The 20,363-nt window shown below is 38.8% G+C and overlaps 1 protein-coding gene across 1 annotated transcript in view; it reads left to right on the plus strand.

Moving 5' to 3' along the window:
- Positions 1-20,363, plus strand: part of Maoa (monoamine oxidase A) — a 71,821-nt gene that overhangs the window by 33,263 nt on the left and 18,195 nt on the right. The window contains exons 4-6 of the mRNA XM_046453860.2: positions 10,730-10,834; positions 11,763-11,854; positions 19,382-19,523. Of these exons, the coding sequence (XP_046309816.1) occupies positions 10,730-10,834; positions 11,763-11,854; positions 19,382-19,523 (339 nt within the window). The remainder of the gene's footprint in view (positions 1-10,729; positions 10,835-11,762; positions 11,855-19,381; positions 19,524-20,363) is intronic.

The raw sequence follows: 20,363 nt of genomic DNA on the forward strand, positions 1-20,363 counted from the left end.
TCCAGATGCCCATTAGCAAATTAGAAATCCTTTGAGGTCTGGAAGTAAAAAAGCCTGTTTATAAACCAAGATTTCCAAGATTTATGACCATGGAACCTGTTTTCATATAGCATCTGTAAAGATCACAGTAAGAAATACTAACAAAGTAAATGATTTTATCAGGTCCTCTAGGGGATTGACTCTTCCATCTTTTTCTGTTCCCTTCAGCATTTTACACATAGTGAATTCTGGTCAATTTGATAGTAATGTCAATCCTGGTCATTTTGGCAAAGGTTTATATGTGGAACTGATATTTAAAAATTAGTGCTAAGTTGACATTCACTAGAAGGTTTAATTTGAGGTGAGGAAAAGGAGAAGTTTTTTTTTTTTTTTTTGTAGAAATTTATGGGGTCCTTTCTGGAGCCTGGAGAAGCTAGATGTTATATGATTTGGGCTATAAAATCAATGATTCCTTTCCTCTTTTTATTCCTTTTTTTTCTTGCAATACTATAGATTGAACTCCAGCACCAAGTAAATCTCTCTTTTTTTGCATTACAATTCTTATTACACGTGTACAGCACATTTTTTTATATCTCTGTTTGTATATAAAGTATGTTGACACCAATTCATGTCTTCATACATGTACTTTAGATAATGATGTCTAATACATTCTACCATCCTTGCTAATCCCGTGCCTCCTGCCTTTCCCTCTCACCCCTCTTCCCTATCTAGAGTTCCTCTATTCCTCCCATACTCCCCCTCCCTACCCCACTATGAGTCAGCCTCCTTATATCAGACAAAACATACAGCATTTGTTTTTTGGGGGATTGGCTAACTTCACTTAGCATTATCTTCTCCAATGCCATCCATTTACCTACAAATGCCATGATTTTGTTCTCTTTTATTGCTGAATAAAATTCCATTGTGTATGTATGCCACATTTTTTTTATCCATTCATCCACTGAAGGGCATCTAGGTTGTCTCCACAGTTTAACTATTGCAGCACCAAGTAAATCTCTAGCTCTTTTCACATTTTTGGGTCTTGCTAAGTTCTTGAGGGTCTCGCTAGGTTGCTGAAGCTGTCTTGAACTTGTGATCCTCATGTTTCAGCCTCGCACGTTGCAGGTTATTCCTTCATTTATAAATTTTTTGGAACCCTCCTATGCACAGAGCAGTATGGGAGATATGAATTCATGTGAGACATAGTCCTTCTTCACAGGTGCATTGAGATTAGTCAGGAAAGTGAGACATGTACATAAATCAGTTAAATGCAGTGTCATGACTAGCGAGGGCCAGGGGCAATGAACAAGGTGCTGTAGTCCAACAGAGGAAATAGAAGTGGTTTCTGACTTAGGAAAGTAGGTAGGATGTTTGGAGCTATGTCTATCTTCAGTCAGTATTCCATTCAGACCTACAACCTCCAGGCCTAGAAGTATATCTTGATATACTTCTAGGAGGATCCAGCTCAGTGACATTGCAGAACTGATATTTCTGGGAATCTAAGACATGGGGTTATGAGTGACAAAGGGGGAGTTTGAACCAAGAGCATGGAGACATGAACCACATGCCTTTGCCATGCACCAGCTGGGTTTAAGCAAATTACATATACACACATGCATGCATCCAAATGCACATGCTTCTACATGTATTTTAAAAATATAATATATATATATATATATATATATATATATATATATATATATATATATATATAATGTGGATCTCTGGATATCTTCAAAGACTTACTAAATTCATCCACAGCTGTCCAAATTTATTACCTTACAATGCATCTCATTTATGATCATACCTTGTTACTTGAGAGCAATAAAAAGCAAGAGAAATCAAATGTGTAATTCCAGGTATAGTAAAATCAAGGATATAAGGGAGAAGGATAAATTGACTGACTCTTAAAGAAAAAAATTAAGAGAAAATATATATTAATGCAGGAAATGAACAGCTACAACAAGAAATATCATTTCCTTTAAAGTTTTTGAAGTTTAATGAACATAATGATCAAAAAGAAATGGTTTACAAGATTAAGTATTTTAGTTCTTTTGATTATCATTCAAACAATTTGACAATATGCATAGCTAAATGAATGAGTAATTTTATACAAACACCATAATATAATAATGAACAAGCTTTAGTGCACATCAGAATAACCTGTCATTTGTTAAATATATAGATTTCTTGGTCCTACACCACTGATTTATTAGATCTAATGACATGATTCCTATACTTTGCGTTTAAACAAGCACTCTGAGTGATTATGAGGCATGTGATTCTGCAAATCTAGCAATACTGCTAATGGAAAGGGTTTATGATATTCACTCACATTTATATATCAGTCTGTAGACTGATTTCTCAACCTCAGTATTATTGACATTCGGAACCGGATAATTCTTCATTGTAGGGACCTTCCCTGTGCATTGTACAACGTATGGTAGCATCTTCTACCCAGTTGTGACAACCAAAAATATCTGCAGACATATGTGAATATACCCTGGGGAGCCAAATCCTCCTTGGTTGAGAAAACACTACTCTATAGGAACCAAAGCCCCTGAAACCTGACTTTATTTTTAGTATGAATACTGATCTTTTTATATCAAATCTATTAATACTGAAGGCTATCTTTCCTAAAACTAGATCAAAGAAAACCTTCCTGAAATGGCCTATCCATCCATTCTGTAATGTCTCAGCTGTTCCATTCAAGTACTAGACACATCAGACTCCAATATTTATATGGATTTTAGTATAAGATAAATTTTACCTTAAACCTTTTATAGGAGTTTTGATCTCTCAAAATAGCTGAGGGATCACAGTTTAATTCTTTACTGCCCCCCTTCATTTGGAACCTGGAGACATTGTTATAGAAATCCCTAATGCATTTTGAGTCTTTATGATATGACAGGAGCACATTGACTTGGGGGACAAATCTTAAAGTTAAGATAAGACTCAAACAATAATAATCCAATCAATGAAGCTTGATAGAATCTAGACAGCCAACATGATAGATACAGAGAAAAATGAAGTGAATTGTAAATTTTCATCATGTGTCACTTAAGGCAACAGTGTTTTTTTCATCTTGTAACTTGCTCCTTCATATCCACTTTCCACCCTTCTCCATCCTACTATAGCTACTCTATACCCTGGGGAGATAGGGAAAACACTTGTTGGGTTTTAGAAGTAACAAAACCACACTGGGGCATGCAGTTCCAATATATTTTCACATTAATTCACAAAGCTACCAGTTTTTAAAATAAGAAAGGGCCATGCAGCAGGACCAGTGTGAGCTCCTTTTGCCATTTGGTTCATTGATCCAGCAGATGCAGTGATATGGAGATGTCATGGCAGACAAAGATATGGTCTGCAGGTTTTGATAACCTCTAGTAGAAGAATTTGTGCAAAGACCTCTTAGGATTTTAAAATGAAGCTATGTAAGACCTTTTTTTTTTCTTGCTGACAACTACCCTTCATTTGGAAAAGCAGTTCATTGCTTGTAGTCAGGTCCTGGTATAGACCGAATAACTGAACAAGTGATCATAAGTCCAAAATGTGCATATGTATGGTTCATAGATTCAAATTGTGCTCTACTGAATTATAAAGTTAGTCATATATCACATTCCATTATAAAATGGAAGTGATACCTCTGAGCCCAGGCTGAGCAGGTTCAGGAGGCACAAGCAAACTATTTGAGCAGGGGTTATTTAGGTTCCTAAGGTGCCCATTTCTTTCTTTGGTTCTTATCCTTTAACCCATACATATTACCTCATAGAGAATGCCCTAAGAATAGTGGATGGAAGAGGAGAAAACAAAGGCCTAGATTGCAGAAAGATTTGTACCTTCCAGAGTTCTCAACTATAAGTGGGTGGTTACTGCATTTCACCACTTTTAGGGGAGTCCCCTAAGTCAATGGTGAAGGAATATTCTCCCAAAGGCAGAACTTCAGGCAGCACATCTACTGTCCAGCTAGGGCAAGAGAGAGAGACATGGGTTAATGTCTTAATTTGTTTTGGAAAAAACAGACCTGAGAAACATTGGTTATGCCCCTAAAGTAGATGTGGAATAAGTTCCTAAATAAACTACCTCCAGGAAGGGGAATACAAAGGTATGTTAATGATCCATCTTATCTATGGGCAACTGAAACGCAATCCCTTTAGAGACTCCCTGAGATACTATGTGGAATGTGATAGAGAATTGCCCCACCAAGGACAAGAAAACCAAGATATATTATTCATGTCCCTCATTGGCTGGTGTTTCCCTTGTGAATATCAAATTCCCACCATTTTCATGCAGTCCTATTCTCAGATTGAACAAAGTCCCAGAAGAAAGCCCTCAGGCAGGGAAGTAGAAAGACTGATTCAGTTAAAACAGGGAGCTAGCAGAGGTCTTGGAATGTTCTACTACAGCATATGGTAAACTCAAACGTAGGATGCAAGGTGGGGCATCAGTAACATGTGCTACAGCCTGAGTGATGGATCTATGCTGATCATGAAAATAACTGAAGGACTCACACTTCCTGATTTTAAAACTTGCTCCAAATCTACAGTAATCAAAACAATGTGCTATTTGCATAAAGATTATATATATATATATATATATATATATATATATATATATATATATATATAAACAATGGAACAGAATAGAGGATCCAGAAATAGTCCTTTAAATTTAAGGAAATGATCTTTCCCAAGGATGGCAAGACAAGTCAGAGAGGACAAAACAGTCTTTTCAACAAGTGGGATGGGGGATGTAGCTTAGCATGCACCAGACCCTGGGTTTGATCCACTCAACAACTGGTGTTGGGATAACTGGATATCCAAATACAAAAGTATGAAGTCAGACTTCTTCCTCACACTATACACAAAAATTAACTCAAAACAGATTTAATGCCTAAATATAAGGGCTAAGACTATAAAAACTTTAGAAGAAAATGAGTAAATGTTTTAAATCTGGGTTAAGCGATACTTGATTGATAATACCAAAAGCACAAGCAACAAAAAAATAGATCAATTTGAGTTTATAAAAATATTTTTTAAAAGTTTCATTATCTGGATATCCTCAAGAAACTGAAAAAAAAATAGAATGAGAGAAAATATTTGCAAATTATCTCATATCCAGAATATGCGAAGAACTCCTACAGCACAATGGTAAAAAAGATAGACTACCCAATTTAAAAAAAACAGGGAAAATATTAAAGAGACACTTCTCTAAAGAAGATATATAAATGACCAATAAGCATATGAACAGATGATTAACAGTGTTCATCACTGGGGGAATGAAGAGTCAGATGAAGAGCCAGGCATAGTGGCACATCCTAGAATCCCAGCTACTTGGGAGGCTAAGGCAGGAAGATTCCTTGAGCCCAAAAGGTGGAGGCCAGCCTAGGCAACATAGTGAGATTCTTCCTCAAAAATAAAAAAAATCAAGGTCCAGGGATTTAGTGCAGTGGTAGAGCACTTGCCTACCTTGTACAAAGCCCTGGATTCTATCCCCAGCACTGCAGATAAAAACAGAAATTTAATTAAAAATCATAATGAGATGCCACTTCACACTTTCCAAGATGGCTATAATAAAAAAATACAGACCATAATAAGTGTTGCAGATGACAGGGAGACATTGGAACTCTCATACATTGCTGGTGGGAATATAAAATAGTACATTCATTTGGGAAAAATAATTTAATAATTCTTTAAATGGAGTGGAGAAAAAGTGACTAGCAGCCATTTGTCCCCACAGTGTAACATTTTCATCCTTTTCCTAACTGCCTGTCTTTCCTGAGTTAATGTCATTTGTGAAAGAAGAGAAATATATGTAAAAACTTCTTTGCTAATGATCTTTAATTACCCAAGAGCCTCCAGAGGAAATTGTGTTGCTTCTGTCTTAATTGCTTTGTTTTAGATTTTTGTATATAACTAGAATTTCTTAAGAACAATGGCATAATTATTCATTTAAAATCTATCTTGATGCAAGGGCATCTTTTATACCTGAGTGTAATGCTTTTCTTTTTCCAGAGATGGGGCTGTGAAACTCAGGGACCCACTGGATGTGCTGGCCACTGTGCAAGCCTTGAGAAAAAGGCTGAGAATATAACAAAATATAGGATCATGAGCAAACACACAAGAATATGCTGCCAGACCTTGAAGTTGTGTCAGTGACTGTAGATAGCAATTTGGTACTTATAAACATAGAAGGAATAAAACCATAAAAATGCAAACCATAACACTGTGCAAATACAATAATAAAACCAGATGGTATATGAGTTCCCTGGGGAAATGGGAAATGGGTGGGTAAAAGAAAAGGAAAAGGCTGAGGATGGGACCCAGGGAATTTAGTGGCTCAGAAAATGAAGGGTCTTGGGGAACTAGATGAAGAACAGGGAGAAACAGTACAATCTGATGGGTCAATGTCAGATGCAGCCAAGTGATAATGCGGTAGATATATTCCTTCATATCTGGGTATAAGGAGCTCATTGGTAACCTTAGAGAAAAGGGGCCCTGTGGATTTTTGAGGACACAAGTCAGATTTTAGGAAGTAAAAGGATATGGAAGAAACAGAGGCATCATTTGCATTTGACTTTTGAAAGAAGAATGCAGAGTTAGGGGTATAGCTCAGTGGTAGAGCACATGCTTAGTATGCATGAAGCCCTGGGTTTGATCCCCAGTACTAAAAAATAAAAAGTAAAAAAAAAAAAAAAAAGGTGAATGGCAACTGAAAAAGATAGATGTTTTCAGTGTTTACATATTGAGTTGTAGAGTATAGAGGCTTTTTCTAGGTAGAGTGAAGGAAGCTATTATATGTTGCAAGAAAGCTTGGCTACCTTAGCTATCTACATTTGGAAAGGGGAAGAAAATTAATCCTGCACAATCCTGCCCTCCTATTTAATGAGTCTCTTTATAGATTTCTTTATTTAAATAATTTTTTATGAACTACAAGAAAGAAACTATCAAAAGATTTCTCTTATAGGCTTTGTCACAAAATAAAACTACAGGTCCCAAGGAATTCATATGAATTGGACAGGCATGTCCCTAAACCAATCCAGAAACTGTTTAGTTTCTAGATGATTAAAGAAAGATATTTGGCAGCTTCCAGAGTGACCTATGATACTGTAATAGCAGTATTTGCTTAACTAAATTATAAAAGTACAGAGAGATGAAACTTTTCAACGTGCCAATAAGTAAATGCTAATTGCTTACTATAAACTTGGCTTATCTTATAGGACCAACAGTAAAGAGTAATATGGGAGCCATAAACTATCTCCTGTCAATAGCCTCCTGTTAGGAACATTGGTAGATTAAAGATGTGATTTCTCAAAGGGACTTAAGTATTGAGGCACAATGCCAGGGACATTTTGTTCCACTCCACAGCAATAATTTCTGCTGTGTCAGTCCTTTTGAGATTAAAGGCCATTTTGGAAAAGTAGTGAAGTTTCAGAACATATCCACAAAATAAATCTGACTATTACTCTAGATTTTTAAATTCCTTTTATTTTTAAAGAGCGGTAGACATTTGAAAGTGTATTTCTAGAGCTCCTGCCTCACAGTCTTAGGTCACAAAGACATTTCTTGCTGAGAAATGGTTTAGGATTGAGAGGCTGCTGATGCCTTGGTGATAAACTATAAGATCACATTTAGGAGACAGAGAAGGTCCCTACTCTCAGGCAGTTCTCACTCAGCTAAGAGACATCCCCGGCTCTTACTGAATTGCTTTATGGATTCACACATATGAAAGTAGTCTCAAGTTGTCTAGTCTAGAAGTAGGCCATGGAGGAACTAAGCCCTTTCATTCACTGGTGAGAAAGGAGGAAGTGCCCTGTAGTTACCAGTTCCCCACATATGTGCATTTCTTTGTGGCAGATTTAGTTTTCTGTGCCTTAAGAACTGAGAAGCCAGAAACCAATGACAGTGTTAACAGGATGAAAGTTTGTTATAGTATGAGGGTCCTCATGGTCTTCTTTTAGAACATTCCATGGTTCCCATTCCTAAGGACTTGCCAGGCCAGATTCTCCTCTTTCCCTGAACACTCAAATACTTCTCCTGCCATGTTTGTGTGTTTATTAAGGCTCAGATTGAGGGATGCTTAGGTATCACCCCATGAAGAACTTTAATGGGAATATGGAACACATTTTGTTGAATTATATTTGTAATGCTTTGCTTAATATCTCCAGATGATTGAGAATATTTAAATTTTCTAAATAAAATATTCTTTTTTAGAATACAGATAAGATTCTTATGAGACTGTTCCTTGAGTATAAGTGCATTTTACAGAGGAAAATGGAGATTTTTTTCGTGATTTCAATTTAGCGGAGAATTATAAAAAGAACCAGCTGTTCTAAAGGCTGCCCAAAATATTAATCTAACCCCAGACTCTCTCTTTTCCATAGCTATTTTTGTGTTCTATGTAAAATGTCTCTTACCGTTTTTCTCGGAACATGCGTTAGCATTTTCCAAAGTTGGCCATGTTTTCTTGGCAGTCTTGTTACACCCTTGGGGTTTCTTAGTCTCTATTTTTACTACTTTGAAACAGAAAAAATGCATGTGGAAGATTTATAAGTTTCACATTTCAGAGTTCTTTTTCTTTTAGTGGGGAAGTTTAAAATGTCTCTAGAACAAACCTTTCTCTACATTTCATCAACCATGTAGGAGGCAGGAAAGCACATTTTATGAGCAAAGGCTTTGGGAGCAGGAAATTTCCGTTCTACTATTTACTAGCTACTGTCACTGGGCTTTAGTTCCCTCATTTATAAAATGGCAATATTAATAGTGCTTGCCTTCACAGGGCTGTGGGGAACATAACATGAGATAACGCATATGAAGAGCTCTGGCCAGTGCTGGGCATGGAGAAAGATCTCAATAAATGTTAGTAATGATGGTGGTGATGGTGATAAAGGATTCAGTCTTGAAAAGTTGTATTGCTCCATTTCAACATAGCATTTTCAGATAAGAAATCAGATCGCATAATCTAGCAAGGTTATTTGAATTTGCTATGTGGAAGGGAAATTTACTTCTTTGGATGCCATATCTTCTTACTCAACTGGGGTGTGTGCGTGTATGCATGCACAGTGTTATATTTTGTGTCCCTGCCTTAATAGTCAGTTTTTCTTGAAAAATCTAACACATTTTTGTGAAAAATCTAATACAACTTTTGATATTGTGCAGTGCATGCAGTAAGCATTCTGCAAATATTTAAAACCAAATTCTTTTGCAAAATTTTACTAGTAAAAAAGATTTTTATCTTATGAATAGTGAGAAGACATTTATTTTGAAAGTACAAGTGTCTCTCCGTGTTTTCAGGAGATCCATTCCAGGACCTACTGTATAAACCAAAATCTAAGGATAGTCAAGTCCCTTATATTAAATGACATAATAATAAAAGGCATAGCATTTGCAAACAACTTACATACTTGCTCTCATATACTTTAAAGCACCTATGGATTGTGTATAATGCCTACTGCAATGTAAATGCTACATAAATAATTACAATGTATCATTTATGGAATAATGAAAAAAGTCTGCACATGTTTAGTTGCAGATGCAATTTTTAAAAATATTTTTGATCTGTGTTTGTTTGGATCTGCAGTTGCAGAATACAAGAATACAGAGGGCTGACTACAAATGGAATTAAATTTATAAATAAGATCTTAGAAACTGTCTAGTCTTGGTCTCTTTTCCTAAGGATTCAGCCTCACTTACCCTTGCTTTTACATAGCTCAGTGTGTGTCACACAATGAAATAAAGTAAATTGTTGCTAATAATGGGCAGTCTTCATGTTAGAGATATTGATATCAAGCCATATAAACCTACTTGGAGTAACAAAGGAAATTTACTAAGTGGAAATGAGAGGGAACACATAATCAACATGAAGCTGAAGAACTGCACTTGAGAATGAGCCAGAGAGCAGGAAAGCTCTGGCAAGTTAGGGTCAGTAACCCTAGCTATGACCTTTGTAGTACGAAGCATCTGCACAGCATGCTGCCCAGAGAAAGAGAGCCTACATCTCTGTTTCTTCTATCCATGGGTGATGATCTCCAGAATCAGAGTATTCTGAGGGTGTGTGATTGGCCAAGGTCATATCACAGACTCACAAGTGGGCTGGTTCAAGAGGTGTGGGGGAGGAGGAAAAGGAATCTAACTCATCCTCTTCTGTAATGATAGTTAGTACTGAGAACCATCCTTCCTAGGATGGAGGAGGGGCAATTTCCCAAAAAGAAACCATGGTACTAGTATGAAAGTAGAATGGATGCTGGGCAGCTCCAAATGGAAAATGTCCATTATTCCACATTGCTAACATTCTGATTCTTGACATCAGACATAGTCTATCATCTACCCAGTCTTTATTTAGCCTGTGTAAACCTTAAAACATGGTCTGAGATATCCCACTTTGCTATTACTGTCATTTATGTGGTCTAAAGATAGTCCTATATGTCCTCATCTTGCTCTCCTCAGGTTAGGATGAATTTATTTATTAATTTACTCAAATAAGCGGGAATAAATCAAAAGCTGTGTTTTCCTGCAAGTTAAAAACAGCTTATGCAGCACTGGGAAAATTTTGCTAATTTTATTAAAATTGGGCTGGTATAGGTAAAATATATTTATTTTTCACCAAAGGGAATGCTTCTAACACAGTAAAGAATCCTGTTACTTTGAACACAACTAACTTAAATTGGTTGGTTCTTATATTTTTTGAATGCCATTCTAACTTAAGATATCATTCTTTTCAATTAATACCTTTTGCTTTTATGTTCCAGGGGAAAACTTATCCATTTCGGGGAGCATTTCCTCCTGTGTGGAATCCTATTGCATATCTGGACTACAACAATCTGTGGCGGACAATGGATAATATGGGAAAGGAGGTAAAATGTGTGTTCAGTTTGCACATGAGCTATTCGTGAAATAGTAGTGTCACCTGTTTAATATCCTTCCATAGGTCAGGGAATATTGCTCTGGACATTAATGCATATGCTTTCCAGTGCACCCAACAACTCACCAAAGGTGGTAGGTTTTCTACTCAACAATTGGATAAAATGAGCACCAAGAGGTTATGTAATTGACTAAAGACCACACAGCAAGGGAACCAGAATTCAGACTTATTCCTACTTATACTAATGCCAGTATACCTTCGATCTTATGCCATTGAACTTTTATATGACATTTTTGCCAAATATCTCTACTTAAAGTGATCTTGTCCATCTATAATACCACTTTAAAAAGTAAAGGAAGGAAGAACTTGCTGCCCCAAGATTTTTTCACTTAGTTTCAGGTTCTATAAATTTGAATTGGTGACCTAAAATGGGTATTAGCTTTCAATAATAATGTTATTATTTTTTTAATGATCATCCTAATCATAATTATATAAGTTTATACATATTCTTTTTTTAAAGAGAGAGAGAGAGAGAGAGAGAGAGAGAGAGAGAGAGAATTTTTTAATATATATTTTTCAGTTTTTGGTGGACATAACATCTTTATTTTATATTTATGTGGTGCTGAGGATCGAACCCAGCGCCCCCACTCCCCGCCGCATGCCAGGCAATCACGTTACCACTTGAGCCACATCCCCAGCCCTATACATATTCTTATATGTAATTATGATCATTATCATTATTATTTTGGCAACAACGTTAAGGTAAAGAGCCTTCCCACCTCTACATAGAATTCCAAGCCAATCACACATTCCAACAGAGACCAATAAATCAATTTTTAGAGGTTCTCATAAAGGCCTCTTTGAGGGTTTGTGGTGGCATTTACCATAACACCTGAGTGTGGGACCTTCTTTCCTTGCAGATTCCAGCTGATGCTCCCTGGCAGGCCCCTCATGCTGAGGAATGGGACAAGATGACCATGAAAGATCTTATCGATAAAATCTGCTGGACAAAGTATACTTGATTATTCAAAATTTCCTTTTTATCTTCCCTTCTGATCTTTTCCATCCTGTCTTAAATTTCAGCACTTTTCTTAGTAACTTGCAGGAAAAAAGTTAAGAGGAAATCTAGTAATCTAACAGTTGGTATTAACTTTGAGGTCACTTTAGGTACTTCAGAGCAGGTTTGAACAAAGAATGAATAAAAAACTTAATTAGGTACCTAGAGTAGGACATATTTTAATAAAGGAGTCTTATGGTCTTCAATAAAATCAGTTAATTATGCTTTTCTATTATATACAGTTTGTCTACAAGAGCATTTGTGGTGATATTTGAAAAGTAATTCTATAGATGTAGAATAAATAGAAACTAGAGGGAAGCTAAGAAAATATAAACTTTAATCATTTCTTATAGTTCACTAGTACATTTATGACTCAATGTCAGGGATACCTTCTGAGAAATGTGTTCTTAGGCAATTTCATGGTTGTATGAACATCCTAGAGTGTACTTTAAGATGGCTACTACATCAATAGGCATATAATCTCACATGACCACCATCATATATGTGATCCACTATGGATCAAAATGTCATCATGTGGAGCATGACTCTATTAGTTTTACATTTATTTTAAAATACATATTTATGTACTTATTAGCATGTAGTTATTTCGGGTCTACTATATGAGGGTACTGTATCAGGCACTGACTAAGGAATGGTGTTGAACTTGTCATGAAGCTTACATTCTAGCAAGCAAGACTGACACTGAACATACACTCTAAGAGAGTGCCTACAGCAGATAGAAACTCATCTGGTCTGAGGATAAAATAAAGCATTTCTTGGTGTAGCATTCTTAAAACTAAAACTTGGGAATTAGTGCGTCAATTAAGAATGAATTGCAGGAAAATGGGAGAGACAGGAAGGATACATGGTTTGGAGGATGGTTTCTTCTAGGAGCAGCCCACAGGACAGAAGAGGTAGGTGGTATTGGGGTACAGTATCTTCTAAGAATGGCCCAAAGAGGCTGGAAGAAGGCAGGAAATTGCGGATGTTGTAAGAGAATGGTATCTTTTGTCATGTGAATTAATTGAGTCATAAGGCTTGGGAGAAGAGAGAAATGTGTGATATGGTGTATGATGTGGGGGGAAAATATCACACAATAATGAGTTACAGATTCTGAGAAGGGTGGATGATATGTATGTGTTAGTATCTTTTAGGAATGACCCACAGGGCCAGGGTGGGAAGCAGAAAAGGTAAATGGTATGGGTTGGATGATATTTTCCAGAAATAACCCACAAGGACAGGGAACACAGGAATGGTGGATGGTGTGGCAGGAAGATATCTCCCAGGAATGACTCATAGGGGATTGGGGGAGACAGAGAAGGGTAGATGAGGTAGAGATATATATTGTAGGAATGAATCAAAGCTTCTAGCGAGGAACAGGGAAAGTTAGATGGTGTAGGGGGATGCTGTCTTCCAGGAATGACCTCCAGCGGCAGAAAGAGACAGGATAGAGGATAGTGTTGGGGGAGGGTACCTTTCAGGAATTATCCACTGAGTGCCTTCTGGGAGACAGGAAGGATGGGTGTTGTTTGGGCACTCATATTTTACAAGAATGAGCCAGGGTCAGAGATTCTATTCAGGAAGAATGGATGGTGTGGCAAGATGGTATCTTCCAGGAACAACCCACAGATGCAGAGAGGAGATAGATGGAGAGTGGATTGTGACATTAATGATAATTTCCTCTGGGCCTGTGCCTAGGGATTGGGGGGAAGACAAAGAAGCTTGGGTGTTGAGGGTAGGTGATAGTATCTTCCAGGGACAGGGGAGGCAGGAAGGGTGGATGGTATTGGGACAATATTGTTTTCCAAGAATGATTTACTGGGTGGAGGAATAGGGTGGGGAGACAGGACACAGGGAAGTTGTGATGGATTTTCCAGGAGTGAACCATTGTGGCTGGGGGAGGAGAGAAACAGGGAATGGATAGTGAGGAGAAGGGGATAGGATCATTAAGGACTGATTAACTGGGACTTTGGGGACCTCAGGTAAGGATGATATCTTCCAGGAATGATCAACAGGAGCAGGAGGAGACAGAATGGATATATGATGTTGAAGGTACATTTTTCATGAATGACCCAAAGGAGATGGGGGAAGAAGAGACTATGGATCCTGTAGGGGTATGGGAAGGTTGAGGGGGAGTATCTTCCAGGAATTAGTTCTAGGGGCTGGGGAGAGGCTGGGAAGGGTAGATATGGTGGGAATGCTATCTTCCAGGAACAACCTATAGTGACAGAGAGTCAGGGAAAGTTGGCTGGTGTAAGGGGATGCTGTCTTCCAGGAATGGCTCAATGCGACAGGAAAGATGGATGTTGTGGCAGGCTGATATCTTCCAGTAATGCACAAAGAGGCTTGGGGGAAATGGGAAGAGTCTAAGTTTTAGGAGTGGGATGATATCTTCCCAGGAACAACCCAGAGGGCAGGGGAAAATGAGAGATTAGATGGTGAGGATATTATATCCCAGGAATGCACGTCAGGGCTTAGGGGGAGACTGGTGGAGTGTGTGAATAGTATTTTCCAGTAGTGACTCAAGGGGCTTAGTAAAACAAGATGTGTAGATGGTGATGGGGGTGGAAGGGCTGGTATCTTTTAAGAATTAGGCACTGGACAGTATAGGAAAGAAAAGAAGAACAGATGTGGATAGGATGGTGTCTCCCAGGGATGGTCCATAGGGGTAGGGAGAACAAGAAGGGTGGATGTTGTTTGTAGAATGCTATTTTCCTGAAATGATCCAATGCATGTGGAGGGTGGTAGGTAGGAAGCATGGATGTTTTGCAGGGGTTGATGATATATTCTAAGAATGAGCCCAGGTCATGAGAGAGATGGAAGGGAAGGTGGATGGGGAAGTGTTATTTCCCAGGAAAGAGTTAAGAGTCTGGGAAGCAAACAGAAAGAGTAGGTAGTTTGGTAAGATGATGTCTTCCAGGAATGACCCACAGAAAAGTTGGATGATGTAGGGGAGGTGGTATTTTCCAGAATTGATCCATGGGTGTAAGAGAGAGAGAAAAACGGCAGATATATGTTTCATAAATGACCCATAGGAGCTAGAAGACTCAGGGAAAGTTGGATGATAGAGGATATATTTCCCATGAATGAGCCAAAATCAATTGAGAAGAAAGAAATAACGGATATTAGGGTAGGAAGGTACATTCAAGGAATGACCCACAGAGGGACACTAGAGGGCATATCCTGGAAAGCGTAGTGTCTTCTAGGAATACACCATAGAGTATGGAGAAAGATATATGTGGTGGTGTGTGGTAGATGATATCATCCAGGAATGACCCATAGGTGGAGGGGAAGACAGGAGAGGTAGATGTTTTAGGGAGGGTGTTATCATCTAGGAATGACCCATAAGGGCTAGAGGGAAATGAGCAAAGTAGGACAATTGCTAAAGATGGTATTTTGGTGTTGGGGCAGAATGGTATATTCCATAGCAGCAGGGATAGGAGTGGAGATAGGAGTTGGGGGGGGGGGAGGTTAGTATGGTGGGTAGTTGTTGGGGGGATAGTGTCTTTCAGGAGTACTCCACAGCAGGGATGAGGAAGATAGGGAAGAGTAGATGTGGTGTGGGGGGATGTATATTCCAGTAATGACATAAGAGGACCTGGGGAAAACAGGGAAAGTCCGATGATTTAGGAGGATGGTATGTTCTAGGAATTACCCACAGAGGCAGAGGAAGACAAAAAGGGTGGATGATGTTTGGGAGATGGTCTTCCAAAAATGAGCCAGGGTAAGGGGCTATACCCAAGAACAGTGGATGGTATGCCAGGGTGGTATCTTTCAGGGGTGACCCACAGGCACAAGGGGGAGATGGAGGGTTAACAGTGGGTGTAACTGTAATATCTTCCAGGAATGGCCCATTGGGTAGAGGAAGGAAGCATGGAATTTATCTTCCAGGAATGACTCACAGGTACAGGTGGAGATAGGAAGTACAGATGGTGTGAGTAGATGGTATCTTGTAAGAAAGAGAGGGGATAGGGGCTGAGATTGTGGCTCAGCGGTAGAGCGCTTGCCTAACACATGCGAGGCCTTGGATTCAATCCTTGGCACCACATAAAAATAAATAAATAAAATAAGGATATTGTGTTCAACTACAACTAAAAAATAAACTTAAAAAAAAAAGAAAGCGAAAAAAAAAAAAAAAAAAAAAAGAAAGCGACAGGGGATAGTGGGACAAAAGAGCTGCCAGTATGGAAGGATGGCATCTTCTCAAAATAGTTCAAAGGGGCCTGGGGATATGACATGAAAAATTTGTGGGACGGGAGGTAATATCTTCATGGAATGATTTACAGGGGCTTTGAGGAATCAGGTAAGTGTAGATATAATCAGAATGGTGTCTCCCAGGGATGATCCACAGAGGCAGGAAGAGACAAGTGAAGTGGATCATATTGGAGGGAAAAGTATATTCTATGAAAGATCCAGTGTATCAGGAAGGGGAGACAGGATGTAGGGATGTTATGGAGGTGATGGTATATTCCAGGAATGATCCAAAGGGTCTGAGGGAGGGCAGCGGTTGCTCTGTGTGTTGAGGGGGGTGGTATTTCCCAGGAATTAGCCACTTTGACAGGAAGAAAGAAAAAAAGTTGAATGGAGTAGGGGGATGGTATCTTCAGGAATTGACTCTTTGGGTATAGAAAAGTAAGGGTGGCTGCTGGGGAAGGATATGAAGGGCATTCCAGGAATTACCCACAGAGGCAGGGGAACAAAGGATAGGTGGATGGTAATGGAACAGTGCTATCTCCCAGGAGTGTTTCACTGGGTAGACGACTGTCAGGAAGGGTGGAAGTTGTGAAGAGAGATGGTGTCTTCCAGCAAGAAACCAGGGTCATGGGGGAGAAGAAAGGATGTTTGGTGAGAGAAAATGTGTTATCTTCTAGGAAAGAACCAGGATCACTGGAGAGATAGAGTGTATGATGTGGCACCATGGTATATTCCAGGAATGAAAGGGGTGGGTGTAGATGGAAGGGTGGATAATCTGTCTTGGGGATAATATCTTCTCCAAGTGCACCACAGGGGCTGAGGGGAAGACAGAGAAGTATAGATGTGGTGGGATATTGCAAATAAAAAGGCTGGGGATCTAGCTCAGTGGTAGGGTACCCTGAGTTCAATCCCTAGGACTATAAAACAACAATCAAAAAATGGTATTTTCTAAGAATTGAACCTTAGAGGTATGGAAAAGTTAGGGAGGTAGCTGCTGGGGAAGGACGGTATATTTCAGGAATGATCCACAGAGGCAGGGGGAGACAGGATGGATGAATGGTGTTGGGACAATGGTATCTTCCTGGAATGTTCCACTTAGTGGAAAGGTGGGCAGAAAGGGTGGAAATTGTCAGGAAGAATGATATTTTCCAGCAAGTTGCTAGGGTCCTATGGGAGACTGGGGTAGGGGGTGGTTGATGGGGGAAAAAGTGAATATTTCCAGGAAAGAACCAGTCATTGAGGAGAGAGGAATGGTATGGCAGGATGGTATATTTCAGGAAGGATCCATAGATTTAAAGAGAGATGGGAGGGTACTGAGGGGATGGTATCCTTCAGGAATGCACCAGTGGGATTGATAAGGGGAGATGGAAGGATAGATTTGGTGGGTATGGTATATTCCAGGATTGACACATAGATGTTGGGTGAGATAGGGAAAGTTGGGTTATTTGGGAACATGGTATGTTCCTGGAATTACACACAAGGACTATGGCATAGAAGGATGGAGGGGTATAGGGGATGATATCTTCCAGGCATTACCCAAGGGGTCTAGGGTAAACAGGATGGATGTATTGAGTTGGGTGGATGATATCTGTCAGGAGTGAGCCACAGAATAGGGTAGGATATATAGGGAGTTTTGGTATAGGTGGGATTAGATATTCCCAGAATCACCCACAAGAGGCAGGGGAAGTTAGGGTGGATTTTGGGAGATTGGTATTTTCCAAGATTGATCCACTGAATGAGGGGTGCAAGAAGCATGAAAGTTGGCAGGTGGGGTTTATGGTTTCTCCAAGGATAGAGCCAATAACAGGAGGGAAACTGGAACCTTGCATAGTGTGGCAGGGTGGTATCTTTCAGGAATGATGCACAGTGATTGGGGGAAACAGGAAAGAAGAATGGTTTATTCCAGAAATGACCTAAAGAAGGTGGGAGGAGACAGGGGAGGGTAGAAGCGGTAGGGAGGGTATCTTCTAGGAAGGACCCACAGTGGCAGGGGAAGACAGAGAACATTTTATATTGTAGGGGGATAATATCTTCTAGGTAGGGAGAACAGGGAACAACTTTTGTGAGGATCCTGGGATGGGAAAGATATAGGCAGGTTTTAGCAACTGGATGGTCAGTGTGCCTGGATCATAGAGATAATAAAAATAAATGGTATAAGGGAAGGTTGGGTACTGGTTGAGCAGCCTGATGTGCAATATGTATTGACTACATTTGAAATCGTACTTTTCTCTGTTTTGGGCTATTGAGGGGTTTTAAGCAGAAGTTTGGGGTGTTTTTTAGTTTTATAATTTTAAAAGACCTCATTGCATATAGGACAGAAAATGATATGAAAGGAAATGCATAGGGAATGTATGGGGAATGTAGAAGCACCCACTTTTGTGGGCCAGATGAGAGACATTAGTATCCTGAACTAGGGCAGAGACAAAGGAGATAGGATGTTTGTTACAATAGATGAGAAAAACTATCCCTAATGGTCCCCAACAAGAACATTGATTCTTAGACATAACCATGCTTAGCATATTTGTAGCTAACCCAAAATTAGTTAATTAATTTCTTCCTCCTCCTCCTCTTCTTCTTTTCTTTTTTTCTGGGGGGGGGCAGTACACAGTACTAACTGGGGGTTGAACCCAGAGGCTTGTGCATATTAGGCAAGTGTTTACTATTAAGCTACATCCCATCCTTTTTTATTTTTTTATTTTGTTGAGACACTGTCTTGGTAAGTTGTCCAGGCTAGTCTTGAACTTTGGATTTTATTGTCAGCCTCTGCAGTACCTGGGATTACAGGCTCCATAATTTCTTTTTTTAATCTTTATTTTGTTTATCTTCATGTGGTGCTGAGGGTCAAACCCAGTGCCTTATATGTGTGAGGCAAATGCTCTGCCACTGAGCCACAACCCCAGCACTCCGTAATTTCTTAAAGAGGGAGAAAACTTATTTTTCCAAGAGTTAAAAATGCATTCCTTTGGAACTTGAGCCTATGAGGTTTCTTTTTCTCAAAAAAGCAATGGAAGTACTTGCTAAAAATACTACATTTCATTTCTTTATGATACCAGGGGCTGAATCCAGGGGTGCTCCACCACTGAGCTACATCCCCAACCCTTTTAATATTTTTTTGAGATAGGATCTCACTAAGTTGCCAAGGCTTTCCTTGAGCTTTCAATTGACCTGCCTCAGCTTTTTGAATAACTAGGATTATAGGTGTGTACTACCACGCCTAGTTCTACTTGCATTTTGAAAACATGTGCTCCTGTGAATCATATACCTATTCTCCTCTCTTTCTGTAAACAGGACTGCAAGGCAGTTTGCTTCTCTTTTTGTGAATATCAATGTGACCTCTGAGCCCCATGAGGTATCTGCCTTGTGGTTCTTGTGGTATGTGAAACAATGTGGTGGAACAACTCGGATATTCTCAGTCACCAATGGAGGCCAGGTATGGCATGCCTATTCCAAAATTGTAACTGTATTTATTATTTTACACTCACCTAGAGCAGTGTCATAATAATTGGTTCAGTATTTCCAGTCATGAATAATTAGCGATGTAAAATGATCTAAAAAAATCTCATTTCCTTTTTTTTATTCCAAGTAAAGAATATTTCATTTTGAATTAATTAGGTCCTGGGAATTACATTCTTTCCTTTTGGAGGTAGAAAAAATTAAGCAAATTAATGGAGGAGAAACTAGAAAACTAAAAAAAAATTAGCTTCAAAAAAGTTTAAGTATTTGTAAAATTATTGCACTGAAAATCATCTCTATTCTAAACATAAGGCTTTGGTGCCATTTTCATAGTTATTTATTTATATTAACTGTTACATAATGGAAATGACTGTTCTAATTAACTCAGTGATTTATGGCCATTCTTTTCATAGTAAATTCTATAGTTTGGATTCCAAATTTCTGTTGTCCATTTTTATTTGCCCAGTTTCCATACCACTTCCATGAATTCTAGTTTCCTGGTTCCTCAGACTCTGAGATTCTTTACATTAAAGCTCCATATTCAAAGAGGATGAGTATCTCTTTTCTAGGAATATTATGCTTGGGAGTGAAGAGGTTTAATTAGTAGCAGTTTATTTCTAATTTATACTCTGTTCTTTGAGTCCCAGAATTCTGAGTGCATTTTACAAGGTGTAAAAGTCTCTCTCCCCCCAAGTGCACTATTTTTCTTAGATCTACAGAAGTTCCCAAGTTATTCTTGTGACACTGAGAGTTATTGTTCATTGAATGCTTAGTTTTGGCAAATGCAGGACTGTTGCATTTTTAAGTGTCTTTAATT

The sequence above is a fragment of the Marmota monax genome, unplaced genomic scaffold (genome assembly GCF_021218885.2).
Source record: "Marmota monax isolate L192 unplaced genomic scaffold, Marmota_monax_Labrador192_F-V1.1 WCK01_AAM20220418_F8-fsc00182, whole genome shotgun sequence".
Lineage (NCBI taxonomy): Eukaryota > Metazoa > Chordata > Mammalia > Rodentia > Sciuridae > Marmota > Marmota monax.